The sequence below is a fragment of the Somniosus microcephalus genome, chromosome 11, assembly GCF_052327205.1.
Source record: "Somniosus microcephalus isolate GS21.2 chromosome 11, FLI_Smic_1.0, whole genome shotgun sequence".
Taxonomy (NCBI): Eukaryota; Metazoa; Chordata; class Chondrichthyes; order Squaliformes; family Somniosidae; genus Somniosus; species Somniosus microcephalus.
This window is the reverse complement of record NC_140997.1, coordinates 109,909,189-109,922,919: the sequence shown is the minus strand read 5'-3', so window position 1 is coordinate 109,922,919 and position 13,731 is coordinate 109,909,189. Positions and strand designations below refer to the sequence as shown.

Here is a 13,731-nt window from a genome sequence, read left to right as displayed (position 1 = left end):
TGGGATCCCTTGCAGGACTTGTTCCATTGCCCTCTGCCAAATAGCCGGAGCTGATGCTACCCCGAATACCAGCCGGTTGTATTGGTAGAGACCTTTATGGGTGTTGATGGTGAGGTATTTTTTTGATGCTTCTTCTACCTCCATTTGCAGATACGCCTGGGCCAGATCAATCTTAGTGAAGCGTTTCCCTCCAGATAGCGAGGCGAAAATATCTTCAATCCGCGGAAGTGGATATTGTACGGTGTGAAGGACCGGGTTCGCTGTTACCTTAAAGTCCCCACAGATGCGAACCTTCCTTGGTTCCCCAGGTGTGCTGCTCAACGACTTTTTCATCACAGGGACGATGGGTGTAGCCCACTCGCTCCAGTCTACCTTGGACAGTACACCTGAACGTTCCAGACTCTCCAGCTCTGCTTCGACGGCTGGGCGGATCACATAAGGTACCGGTCTGGCCTTAAAAAATTTTGGACTTGCGTTTTCTTCAATTTTAATCGTCGCTGTCATGCCTTTCAGTGTTCCGAGTCCTTGCTGGAATACTTCTTTCGCGTCAGTTAGGATCTTTGACAGTCGCCCAGGTGTGACGTCGTCTTCCTTTTTGTCAGCCACAGTCAGTGCCTGTATGGAATGCCAATCCAGTTGTATTTTCCGGATCCATTCACGTCCCAGTAATGGTGGTCCTCCATCTTGCAATACATACAGGTCTAGTTTTGGTGTTTCCTTACCGGTAACCCTTTTTTTTCCTTTGGGGTAGACTTTTTGCCCCGTGTACGTCTTCAAAATAATTTTCGTGTCTCTCAAGGGTATGTGTGAGAATAGCCGCTCGTAGTCCCGTCGGTTTATGACTGTTGGGGCTGATCCTGTGTCCAACTCCATCTTTACTTGGACTCCTGCCATCTTGAGTGTGACCCAAATGGTTCGGTGATCCTCTGTTGTGATCACATTATGTAGTTTCAGACAACTCAGTTCCCTGCTTTCGGAGTCATTATCACTCTTTTGTTCGTCTGAACTATTCTCCGTTATCTTATGTACCTCCTTGTACTTCCCTTTGGTCGGTTTCTTATTGCTGGTTTTCTTTCCCGACCTGCAGACTCGTGCTATGTGTCCTACTTTTCCACACTGTCTGCACACTTTGTCTTTGAACCAGCAATTATTCTGGTCGTGTGTTGGTCTGCCGCAGTGATAGCACTTCTCTGTTCCATATGACATTTCGTTTGTGCCATATTCTTGCGGTCTCTGTTGTATCTCTGCAGCGCCCCGTGCTGCTGCTTCATATGATACCGCAATGCTGAAAGCCTTTTCCAGCATAAGGTCCTTTTCAGATAAAAGCCGTTTCTGGGTTCCTTCACTTTGAAGCCCACACACAAACTTGTCCCTTAAGGTATCTGCCAGTCCCGCTCCAAACTGGCAGTGTTTCGATAGTTTGCGCAGTTCTGTTAAATAATCAGCATTGCTTTCACCCTTATGCTGGTTCCGTTTGTGAAACTTGAATCTTTCTGCTATCAGCAGCGGTGTGGGGTTTAAATGTTCCTTTAGTATCGTTACTATGTCTTCAAAACTCGTTTCCATTGGCTTCATTGGGGTTACTAGATTTTGCAACAACCCATACGTCTTTGCACCCATTAAATTCAACAATTCCAACGCTTTCTTGTCATCTAACACCTTATTTGCCTTGCAGTACACCTCTATTCGTTCGACATATGTAGTCCAATCTTCGACTTCATTGTCAAATGCGGTGATAGTGCCACTCTTCGGCATTTTGGGTGTGGTTTAAAATAGCGTCTACCGCGCTTTCCTTCCTCCCCCGCTGCTGCCGGTTCTCGTGGCAATGGCGGCGCCCTGTAGGTTGCGCGCGCTTCTCCTGCGCTGCTGCCAACGCCGCTCTCAGCAGTCCTCGTGGCAATGGCGGCGCCTCGCGGGTTTCTGCGCGTCTCTCTCTCCCTCTCTACGACGCTGCTTGGCCCCTGAACACTGGCTGCGCCCTGTGTGCTCTGTCCTCTCTCCCCCGTCGACGCTGCTCGGCCCTTTGCTGTGCTGCTCGGTCGGGCTCTAGCCCGCCGCTGTCCGGGAAGGGTCTGCGCACTACCTGTTGCCAGCCCGTTTCGCTGGACCACCTCGACTGGAAAGCCAAGCCTGGCTCTCGACAGCCTCCCCCGCAATTCTCGAGTCTCTGCTGGATGACTGGGTGGTTGCCCGTGTTCGACGCCCGAGTCTCTGGCCTTGACCTCCAATCCACTGATCTTCAGGAACGAATGCCCGGGAGGTGATGCAGAGTTGCAGGTAGGTTTGAACCTGCCTCGTCGCCAATGTTACGTCCGTGTATAATTAGACACAGACTGCGGAGAACGGTACAAACGGTGTTTACTCAACGTGGCTCAGACTGCAACTGAACTGTACAGATTACTACTCAACGTTATATACAGGTGTGGTCACTGCCGGTACTTACAGTATACATGAGCTGTAAAAAGTAGTTCTCCCCCTTGAAGGTACATACATTACACCTCCCTCTGGTACATTTACACTCCCATCAGAGCCCCTCCCTCTTTTACATTAACACTCCCATCATAGCCACTCCCTCTGGCACATTAACACTCCCATCAGAGCCCCTCCCTCTGGTACATTAACACTCCCATCATAGCCCCTCCCTCTGGTACATTAACACTCCCATCAGAGCCCCTCCCTCTGACACATTAACACTCGCATCATAGCCCCTCCCTGTTTTACATTAACATTCCCATCATAGCCCCTCCCTCTGGTACATTAACACTCCCATCAGAGCCCCTCCCTCCGGTACATTAACACTCCCATCAGAGCCCCTCCCTCCGGTACATTAACACTCCCATCAGAGCCCCTCCCTCCGGTACATTAACACTCCCATCAGAGCCCCTCCCTCTGGTACATTAACCCTCCCATCGAAGCCCCTCCCTCTGGTACATTAACACTCCCATGAAAGCCCCTCCCTCTCGTACATTAACACTCCCATCAGAGCCCCTCCCTCTGGTACATTAACACTCCCATCAGAGCCCCTCCCTCAGGTACATTAACACTCCCATCAGAGCCCCTCCCTCTGGTACATTAACTCTCCCATCAAAGCCCCTCCCTCTGATACATTAACACTCCCTCTGGTACATTAACTCTCCCATCAAAGCCCCTCCCTCTGGTATATTAACACTCGCGTCAGAGCCCCTCCCTCTGGTACATTAACGCTCCCATCAGAGCTTGCAGGGAACGTAAAAACTGACTGTAAAAGCTTTTATAGATATGTGAAGAGAAAAAGATTGGTGAAGTCAAGCGTAGGTCCCTTGCAGTCAGAATCATGGGAATTTATAACGGGGAACAAAGAAATGGCAGACCAATTAAATACATACTTTGGTTCTGTCTTCACAAAGGAGGACACAAATAACCTCCCAAAGATGTCGGGGAACATCAACACTCCCATCAGAGCCCCTCCCTCTGGTACATTAACACTCTCATCGAAGCCCCTCCCTCTGGTACATTAACAATCCCATCAGAGCCCCTCCCTCTGGTACATTGACACTCCCACCAGAGCCCCTCCCTCTGGTACATTGACACTCCCATCAAGCCCCTCCCTCTGGTACATTAACACTGTCTTGTTTTTTCACTCCCAATGTCTCCTGATTTCATTCAATTGGTGGACAGTTGGCATTGAGAACCTCCCAATAGACGGACAAAAAAAATCAGTAAATTGGGCGAGCTAGCTGAATTCCAGTGGGGCCCTTTCTCTCCCTGTATTGAGGCTATGATAACCCTGCCTCCTCCTGGCATTCCGTTGTGGTCTTTACTGGAGAAGGAACTGAGAGGGAAGCGTGCGGAATGCCAGTTCGGTCAGTGAGTCGTAGCTGGGCTGTAGATGTGGAGAGCCCCAGAAACAGATGAAGCAGCGAGTCTGAAGGCCGTGGTTCCTGAGCTTTGTTATAAATCCTACCCCCATTAGCATATGGCAGATAGCTCTAATGAAGGAAACATGGCTGCAGAAAGCAGTCGCTGTGGAGACTCTCCTCTTCATATCATGCTAGAGGTGTATGAATGCTTTCCTTTATAAAGCGTGTATCATTCACTGAAATAACATTAATTTTGAACCCCTCTTCTGCAGATGATCCGGTTAGTATCTTCAAGCACCAACCCCAGCCACCACACTCGGTGCTCAAGTTCTTGCAGGACGTTTTTGCTGACAAGGACACAGCGAGAATTTTCTACCGCACTGACATGATGGTGATGATCGATATCATTGTGCGTCAGACCTCCGACCTCTCACCAGGAGACAAGGTCAGGAAGTGCATTAGTAATAATGTATTCCTCACCATCGCAATATTAACACTGGCTGGGAATTTCCAGAGTTTTTATATATCAGCAAAACATGTATGAGGCACTGCTATCATGAAATGGGGGGTGGGCACTGTAAATGAGGGCCATTGTGTAAACGTAGCACTGCGATGGACCAGAGGGGTCTCACTGTTCGAATATGTAAGCTAATTGGTGCCCTATTTGAAACTAAGCTCAGCTTCTGAGCCCTTCTCCTCTCCATCACCAAGACCGCCTGCTTGCACCTACGTAACATCACCCATCTCCGCCCCTGCCTTAACCCATCTACTGCTGAAACCCTCATCCATGCCTTTGTTACCTCTCGACTCGACTATTCCTATGCTCTCCTGGCCGGCCTTCCACGCTCTAAACTTTGCTTATCCAAAATTCTGCTGCCCATATCCTAACTCGCACCAAGCCCAGTTCTCCCATCACCCTTGTGCTTGCTGACCTACATTGGCTCCCGGTCCGGCAAAACCTCAATTTCAAAATTTTCATCCTTGTGTTCAAATCCCTCCGTGGCCTCTGATGGGGGTTCTGACCAAGGCTCTCTATAACTGAAGCATCACTTCTTCCCCTTTGTATTCCAGCCCGCTTGAGATAAAGACCAACATTCCATTAGATGTTTTGATTACTTTTTGTATCTGTGTACTAGCTTTTAGTGAATTCTGTACATGAACACCCAAACCCCCCTGCTCCCCCACAGTTCCTCGTCTCTCCCCATTTCAAAAATATTCCCACTTGTCTTTCTCAGATCCAAAGTGGATAACCTCACATTTCCCCAGGTTGAACTGTTATCTGCCACAGCCTCAGTGCCTCAATTTCAAAATTCTCATCCTTGTTTCCAAATCCCTCCATGGCCTCGCCCCTCCCTATCTCTGTAATCTCCTCCAGCTCTACAACCCTCCCATATCCCTGCGCTCCTCTTAAGGTAGATCTAATTGAGGTGTTTGAGATAATTCATGGAGTTGATACAGTAGAAATAGAGAAATGATTTCCTCTGGTGGGACAGTCCAGAACAAGGGGGCATAACCTTGAAATTAGAGCTTGGCCGTTCAGGAGTGATGTCAGAAAGCACTTCTTCACACAAAGGGCAGTGGAAATCTGGGAAACTCTCTCCAAAAAGCTGGTGAGGGTTGGTCAATTGAAAATTTCAAAGTTGAGATTGATAGATTATTAGGCAAGAGTATTAAAGGATATGGAACCAAGGCGGGTAGATGGAGTTAAGATACAGATGAGCCATGATCTAATTGAATGGCAGAACAGGCTCGAGGGGCTGAATGGCCTATTCCTGTTCCTAGTGGAAACATTATGGGTAGAAGTAAGAACATAAGAAATAGGAACAGGAGTAGGCCATTCGGCCCCTCGAGTCTGCTCTGCCATTCAATAAGATCATGGCTGATCTTCAACATCAACTCCACTTTCCCGCCCTACCTCATATTCCCTTGATTCCCTTAGTGCCCAAAAATCTATCGCTCTCTGTCTTGAGTATACTCAACGACTGAGCATCAACAGCCCTCTGGGGTAGAGAATTCCAAAAATTCACAACCGTGTGGGTGAAAAATTTTCTCCTCATGTTAGTTCTCAGTGGCCGACCCCTTATCCTGAGACAATGATCCCTAGTTCTAGACACTCCATCCGGTGAAACAGCTTCTCAGCATCTGCCCTGTCAAGCCCTCTAAGAATTTTGTACAATTCAATGAGATCACCTCTCATTCTTCTAAACACTGGAGAATATAGGCCCATTCTACTCAATCTCTCCTCATAGGACAACCCTATCATCCCAGGAATCAAATCTAGTGCACCTTCATTGCACCAGCTAGTAGGTCCTTCCTTAGGTAAGGTGACCAAAACTGTGCACAGTACTCCAGGTGTGGTCTCACCAAAGCCCTGTACAATTGCAACAATTCCTTACTCTAATACTCCAACCCCATTGCAATAAAGACTAGCATACCATTTGCCTTCCTAATTGCTTGCTGTACCTGCATGTCAACTCTGTGTGTTTTGTGTACAAAGACACCTAAATCCCTCTGAATAACAACATTTACTAGTCTCTCCTTTTTAAAAAAAAAATTAAAAAAAATTCTGCTTTTCCATTCTTCTTACCAAAGTGGATAATTTCACTTCCCCACATTATATACCATCTGCTACCACCTTGCCCAATCACTTAGCCTGTCTACATCCTTTTGCAGCATCTTTACATCCTCCTCACAGCTTACTTTCCCACCTAGCTTTGCATCATCAGCAAACTTGGATATCTTGCACTTGGTCCCCTCATCTAAGTCATTGATATAGATTGTAAATAGCTGAGGCCCAAGCACTGATCCTTGCAGCACGCCACGAATTACATCCTGCCACTAATGTTCTCTTTAAGCTGCGCACCCAGCCTATCCAATCTTTCCTCATAGCTAAAGTTCTCCAGTCCTGGCAACATCCTCGTAAATCTCCTCTGTACTCTGTCTAGTGCAATCACATCCATCTTTTAATGCGTTGACCAGAACTGTACACAGTACTCTAGCTGTGGCCTAACTAGTGTTTCACACAGTTTAAGCATAACCTCCCTGCTCTTATATTCTCTGCCTTGGCTAATAAAGGAAAGTATCCCGTATGCCTTCTTAACCACCTTATCTACCTGTCCTGCTCCCTTCAAGGGTCTGTGGACATGCATTCCAAGGTCTCTCTGTTCCTCGACACTTCTCAGTATCCTACCATTTATTGTGTATTCCCTTTCCTTGTTAGCCCTCCCCAAATGCATTACCTCACACTTGTCCAGATTGAATTCCATTTGCTACTTTTCTGCCCACCTGACCAATCCATTGATATCTTCCTGCAGTCTACAGCTTGCTTCCTTGCTATCAACCACACGACAAATTTTTGTATCATCTGAAAACTTCTTAATCATGCCCCCTACCTTGAAGTCTAAATCATTGATATATACCACAAAAAGCAAGGGACCGAGTACTGAGCCCTGCGGAACCCCACTGGAAACAGCCTTCCAATCACAAAAACATCCGTCGACCTTTGCTTCCTGCCACTGAGCCAATTTTGGATCCAACTTGCCACTTTCCCTTGGATCCCATGGGCTTTTACTTTTCTGACCAGTCTGCCATGTGGGACTTTGTCAAAAGCCTTGCTAAAATCTATGTAGACTACATCAAACACACTACCCTCATCAACCCTCCTTGTTACCTCCTCAAAAATTTCAATCAAGTTAGTCAGACACAACCTTCCATGCTGATTGTCCTTGATTAATCTGTGCCTTTCTAAATGATGATTAATACTGTCCCTCACAATTTTTTCCAATAATTTGCCCACCACCAATGTTAGGCTGACTGGCCTATAATTACTCGGTATATCCCTTTCTCCCTTTTTAAACAACGGTACAACATTAGCAGTCCTCCGGCACCACACCTGTAGCCAGAGAGGATTGGAAAATGATGTTCAGAGCCTTCACTATTTCCTCCCTTGCTTCTCCTAACAGTCTGGGATACATTTCATCCGGGCCTGGCGATTTATCTACTTTCAAAGATGCTAAACCTCTTAATATTTACTCTCTCACTATGTTTATCTCTTCTAATATTTCATCGTCCCTCTCTTTTGTGAGGACAGACGCAAAGTATTTATTAAGAACCATACCCATGTCTTCTGCCTCCACATGCAAGCATCCATTTTGGCCTCTTATAGGCCCTAATGTTTAGTTATCCTCTTGCTCTTTATGTATTTATTAAACATCTTTGAGTTTTCCTTGATTTTACTTGCCAATATTTTTTTCATGCCCTCTCTTTGCTTTCCTAATTTCCTTTTAAATTTTACCCCTGCATTTTCTATACTCCTAGGTTTTCTGCAGTATTTAGCTCTCGGTATCTGACATAAGCTTCCCTTCCTCCTTGAATGCCTCCCACTGCTCTGATACTGATTTACCTTCAAGTAGCTGTTTCCAGTCAACTTTTGCTAAATCACATCTCCGCTTAGTAAAATTGGCCTCAAGAACTTTTACTCCTGGTCTATCTTGTCCTTTTCCATAACTACGCTAAATCCAACTGAATTATGATCACTGCCACCAAACTGCTCTCCCACCGATACCCCTTCTACCTGCCCAGCTTCATTCCTTAAAACCAAGTCCAGAACTGCCCCCTCTTTATCTGAATGCACGCAGTATTCGTAACAAGTTAGATGAATTGACGGCACAAATAAAAATAAATGGGTATGATCTGACGGCCATTACAGAGACATGGTTGCAAGGTGACCCAGGCTGGGAACTGAATATTCAGGGGTATTTGACATTTCGGAAGGATAGGCAGAAAGGAAAAGGAGGTGGGGTAGCTCTGTTAATAAAGGATGAGATCAGTACAGTAGTGAGAAATTACCTTGGCTCGGAAGATCAAGATGTAGAATCAGTTTGGGTGGAGATAAGAAATAGAAAGGGAAAGAAGTCACTGGTGGGAGTAGTCTATAGGCCCCCTAACGGTAGCTACACTGTAGGACAAAGTATAAGTCAAGAAATAATGAGGGCTTGTCAGAAAGGTACTGCAATAATCATGGGCGATTTTAATCCTCATCGATTGAACAAATCAAATTGGCAAAGGTAGCCTTGTGGACGAGTTCATAGTGTATTCAGGACAGTTTCTTAGATCAATACGTTGTGGAACCAACCAGGGAACAGGCTATTTTAGACCTGGTAATGTGTAATGAGACGGGGTTAATTAATGATCTCATAGTAAAAGATCCTCTGGGGAAGAGTGATCATAACATGATAGAATTTCACATTCAGTTTGAGGGTGAGAAACTTGGGTCTGAAGCTAGTGGCTTGAACTTAAATAAAGGCAATTACAAAGGTATGAAGACAGAGTTGGCTAAAGTGGACTGGGAAAATAGATTAAATGGTAAGACAGTAGATAAGCAGTGACAGACATTTAAGGAGATATTTCATAACTCTCAACAAAAATACATTCCTGTAAGAAAGAAAGACTCTACGAGAAGGATGAACCATCCGTGGCTAACAAAGGAAGTTAAGGATGGTGTCAAATTGAAAGCAAAGGCATACAATGTTGTGAAGATTAGTGGTAGGCCAGAAGATTGGGAAATTTTTAGAAACCAGCAAAGGATGACTAAAAAAATGATAAAAACGGAGAAAATAGATTGAGAGTAAACTAGCAAGAAATGTAAAAATGGACTAAGAGCTTCCACAAGTATATAAAAAGTAAGAGAGTAGCTAAAGTAAATGTTGGTCCCTTAGAGGAGGAGACTGGGGAATTAATAATGGGAAACAAGGAAATGGCAGAGACTTTGAACAAATATTTTGTATCTGTCTTCATGCTAGAAGACAGTAAAAGCATCCCAATAATAGTAGATAATCAAGGGGTGAAAGAGAGGCAGGAACTTAAAACAACCATTAGGGAAAAAGTACTAGGCAAACTAATGGGACTAAAGGCTGACAAGTCCCCTGGACCTGATGGCCTGCATCCTAGGGTCTTAAAAGAGGTGTTTGCAGAGATAGTGGATGCATTGATTGTAACCTTCCAAAATTCTCTAGATCCTGGAAAGGTCCCAGCGGATTGGAAAACCGCAAATGTAATGCCCCTATTCAAGAAAGGAGTGAGACAGAAAGCAGGAAACTGTAGGCCGGTTAGCCTAACATCTATCATTGGGAAAATGCTGGAATCCATTATTAAGGCAGTAGTAGCAGGACATTTAGAAAATCATAAGACAATCAAGCAGAGTCAACATGGTTTTATGAAAGGGAAATCTTGTTTGACAAATTTACTAGAGTTCTTTGAGGATGTAACGAGCAGGGTGGATAAGGGTGAGCCATTAGATGTTGTGTATTTGGATTTCCAGAAGGCATTTGATAAGATGCCACATAAAAGGTTACTGCACAAGATAAGAGCTCACGGTGTTGGGGGTAATATATTAGCATGGATAGAGGATTGGCTAACTAACAGAAAACAGAGAGTCGGGATAAATGAGTCATTTTCAGGTTGGCAAACGGTAACTAGTGGGGTGCCACAGGGATCGGTGCTGGGGCCTCAACTATTTACAATCTATATTAATGACTTGGATGAAGGGACCGAGTGTACTGTAGCCAAATTTGCTGACAATGCAAAGATAGGTGGGAAAGCAAGTTGTGAGGAGGACACACACAGTCTTCATCAAAGGGATATAGATAGGTTAAGTATTGGGAAAATTATTGGAAAGAATTCTGAAGGACAGGATAAATCTTCATTTAGAAAGACACGGATTAATCAAGGATAGTCAGCACGGATTTGTTAAGGGAAGGTCGTGTCTGACAAACTTGATTGAATTTTTTGAGGAGGTAACAAGGAGGGTAGATGAGGGTAGTGCATTTGATGTAGTGTATGTGGACTTTAGCAAGGCTTTTGATAAGGTTCCACATGGCAGACTGGTCACGAAGTTAAAAGCCCATGGGATCCAGGGCAGTGTCAAGTTGGATTCAAAACTGGCTCGGAGACAGGAAGCAGAGGGTAACGGTTGATGGGTGTTTTTGTGACTGGAAGGCTGTTTGCAGTGGGGTTCTGCAGGGCTCAGTACTGGGTCCCTTGCTTTTTGTGGTATATATCAATGATCGAGACTCGAATATAGGGGGTATGATTAAGAAGTTTGCAGATGATACTAAAATCGGCTGTGTGGTTGATACTGAAGAAGGAAGCTGTAGACTGCAGGAAGATATCAATAAATTGGCCAGGTGAGCAGAACAGTGGCAAATGGAAATCAATCCGGAGAAGTATGAGGTAATGCATTTGGGGAGGGCTAACAAGGAAAGGGAATACACATTAAATGGTAGGACACTGAGTAGTGTAGGGGAACAAAGGGACCCTGGAGTGCATGTCCACAGATCCCTGAAGGTAGCAGGCCAAGTAGATAAGGTGGTTAAGAAGGTGTACGGAATGCTTGCCTTTATTAGCCGTGGCATAGAATCCAAGAGCTTCAACTGTATAAAACACTAGTTAGGCCTCAGCTAGAGTACTGCGTGCAGTTCTGGTCAGCACATTACAGGAAAGCTGTGATTGCACTAGAGAGGGTACAGAGGAGATTTACAAGGATGTTGCCGGGAGTAGAGAATCTTAGCTATGAGGAAAAACTGGATAGGCTGGGTCTGTTTTCCTTGGAACAGAGGGGAGACCTTATTGAGGTGTATAAAATTATGAGTGGCATAGATAAAGTGGATAGAAAGGACCTATTTCCCGTAGCAGAGGGGTCAAAAACTAGGGGGCACAGATTTAAAGTAATTGGGGGAAGGTTTAGAGGGGATTTGAGGGGAAATGTCTTCACCCAGAGGGTTGTGGGGGTCTGGAACTCACTGTCTGAAAGGGTGGTAGAGGCAGGAACCCTAACCACATTTAAAAAGTACTTGGATGTGCACTTGGGATGTTCTAACCTGCAGGGCTACGGACCAAGAGCTGGGAAGTGGGACTTGGCTGGATGGCTCTTTGTTGGCCGGCGCGGACACAATGGGCCGAAATGGCCTCCTTCCGTGCTGTAACTTTCTATGATTCTAAGTGAGTGGGCAGAAATTTGGCAGATGGAGTATAATGTGGGAAAATGTGACATAATCCACTTTGGTAGGAAGAATAGAAAAGCAAAATATTATTTAAATGGAGACTACAGAATGCTGCGGTACAGAGGGATCTGGGTGTCCTTGTACATGAAATACGAAAGGTTAGCATGCAGGTACAGCAAGTAATTAGGAAGGCAAATGGAATGTTGGCCTTTATTGCAAAGGGGGTTGGAGTATAAAAGTAGGGAAGTCTTGCTACAACTGTACAGGGCGTTGGCGAGACCACACCTGGAGTACTGCGTGCAGTTTTGGTCACCTTATTTAAGGAGGGATATACTTGTATTGGAGGCTGTTCAGAGAAGGTTCACTAGGCTGATTCCTGAGTTGAAGGGGTTGTCTTATGAGGAAAGGTTGAACAGATTGAGCCCATACTCATTAGAATTTAAAAGAATGAGAGGTGATCGTATTGAAACACATAAGATTCTGAGGGGGCTTGACAGGGTAGATGCTGAGAGGATGTTTCCCCTCATGGGGGAGTTTAGAACTAGGGGGCATAGTTTCAGGATAAGGGGTCGCCCATTTAAGACAGATGAGGAGGAATTTCTTCTCTGAGGGTCGTGAATCTTTGGAATTCTCTACCCCCAGAGAGCTGTGGAGGCTGAGTCAGTGAATATATTCAAGGTGGAGATAGACAGATATTTGAGCTACAGGGGAGTCGAGGGTTGTGGGGAAAAGGCAGAAAAGTGGAGTTGAGGCCAAGATCAGATCAGCCATGATCTTATTGAATGACGGAGCAGGCTCAAGAGGCCGAATGGTCTACTTCAGCTCCTATTTCTTATGTTCTTATATTCTCGTTGGGCTTGCTACGTACTGGTAAAGTTCTCCTGAATGCATTTTAAGAATTCTGCGCCCTCTATACCTTTTACACTGAACCTATCCCAGTTACTGTTAGGGTAGTTTAAATCCCCTACTATTACTGCCCTATTGTTTTTGCACTTCTCAGAAATTTGCCTACATATTTGCTCTTCTATCACACTCTGACTATTTGGGGGTCTATTGTACACTCCCAGCAGTGTGATTGCCCCTTTTTTGTTCTTCAGTTCAACCCATATGGCCTCATTTGATGATCCTTCTGACATAACACATCCCTCCTCACAGCTGTATTTGTTTCTTTAACCAATATTGCGACCCCCCCCCTCCTTTTTTATCCCCCTCTCTATCGCGTCTGAAAACCCTGTAACCAGGAATGTTGAGCTGCCATTCCAGCCCTTCTTTCAGCCATGTCTCAGTATTAGCTATAATATCATACTTCACGTGTCTACCTGTGCCCTCAGCTCATCTACCTTATTCACTAGACTCCTTGCATTGAAGTATACACCCATTAAGCACTGCCAACCCCCTTTGTTGTCTATTTTCTAGTCTTTGTTTCCTCTGCCTTCCAAACTCATTTACTAATTTACTGCCTTCCATTTCCAGTTTTGCTTCTCTCCCTTCTGAATACACTCAGGTTCCCATCCCCCTGCCAAGCAAGTTTATACCCTCCCCAACAGCACTAGCAAACCTCCCTGCGACGATATTGGTCCAGTCCTGTTGAAGTGCAACCCGTCCGGCTTGTACAGGTCCCCCCTCCCCCAGAACTGGTCCCAATGCCTCAGGAATCTAAAGTCCTCCTTCCTGCATCATCTATCCAGACATGCATTCAACTGCTCTATCCTCCTATTTCTATACTCACTAGCTCGTGGCACCAGGAGTAATCCGGAGATTACTACCTTTGAGCTCCTGCTTATTAATCTCCTTCCTAGCTCCTTAAAATCTGCCTGCAGGACCTCATCCCTCTTTCTACCGATGTCATTGGTACCGATATGGACAACGACTCTGGCTGTTCACCCTTCTCC

General features: G+C 45.4%; 1 protein-coding gene across 1 annotated transcript in view; it reads left to right on the top strand.

Annotated features, from left to right (window-relative positions):
* The window catches only part of nckipsd (NCK interacting protein with SH3 domain), a 282,238-nt gene that overhangs the window by 260,458 nt on the left and 8,049 nt on the right, over window positions 1-13,731 (top strand). The window contains exon 9 of the mRNA XM_085999969.1: window positions 4,112-4,284. Within this exon, the coding sequence (XP_085856095.1) occupies window positions 4,112-4,284 (173 nt within the window). The remainder of the gene's footprint in view (window positions 1-4,111; window positions 4,285-13,731) is intronic.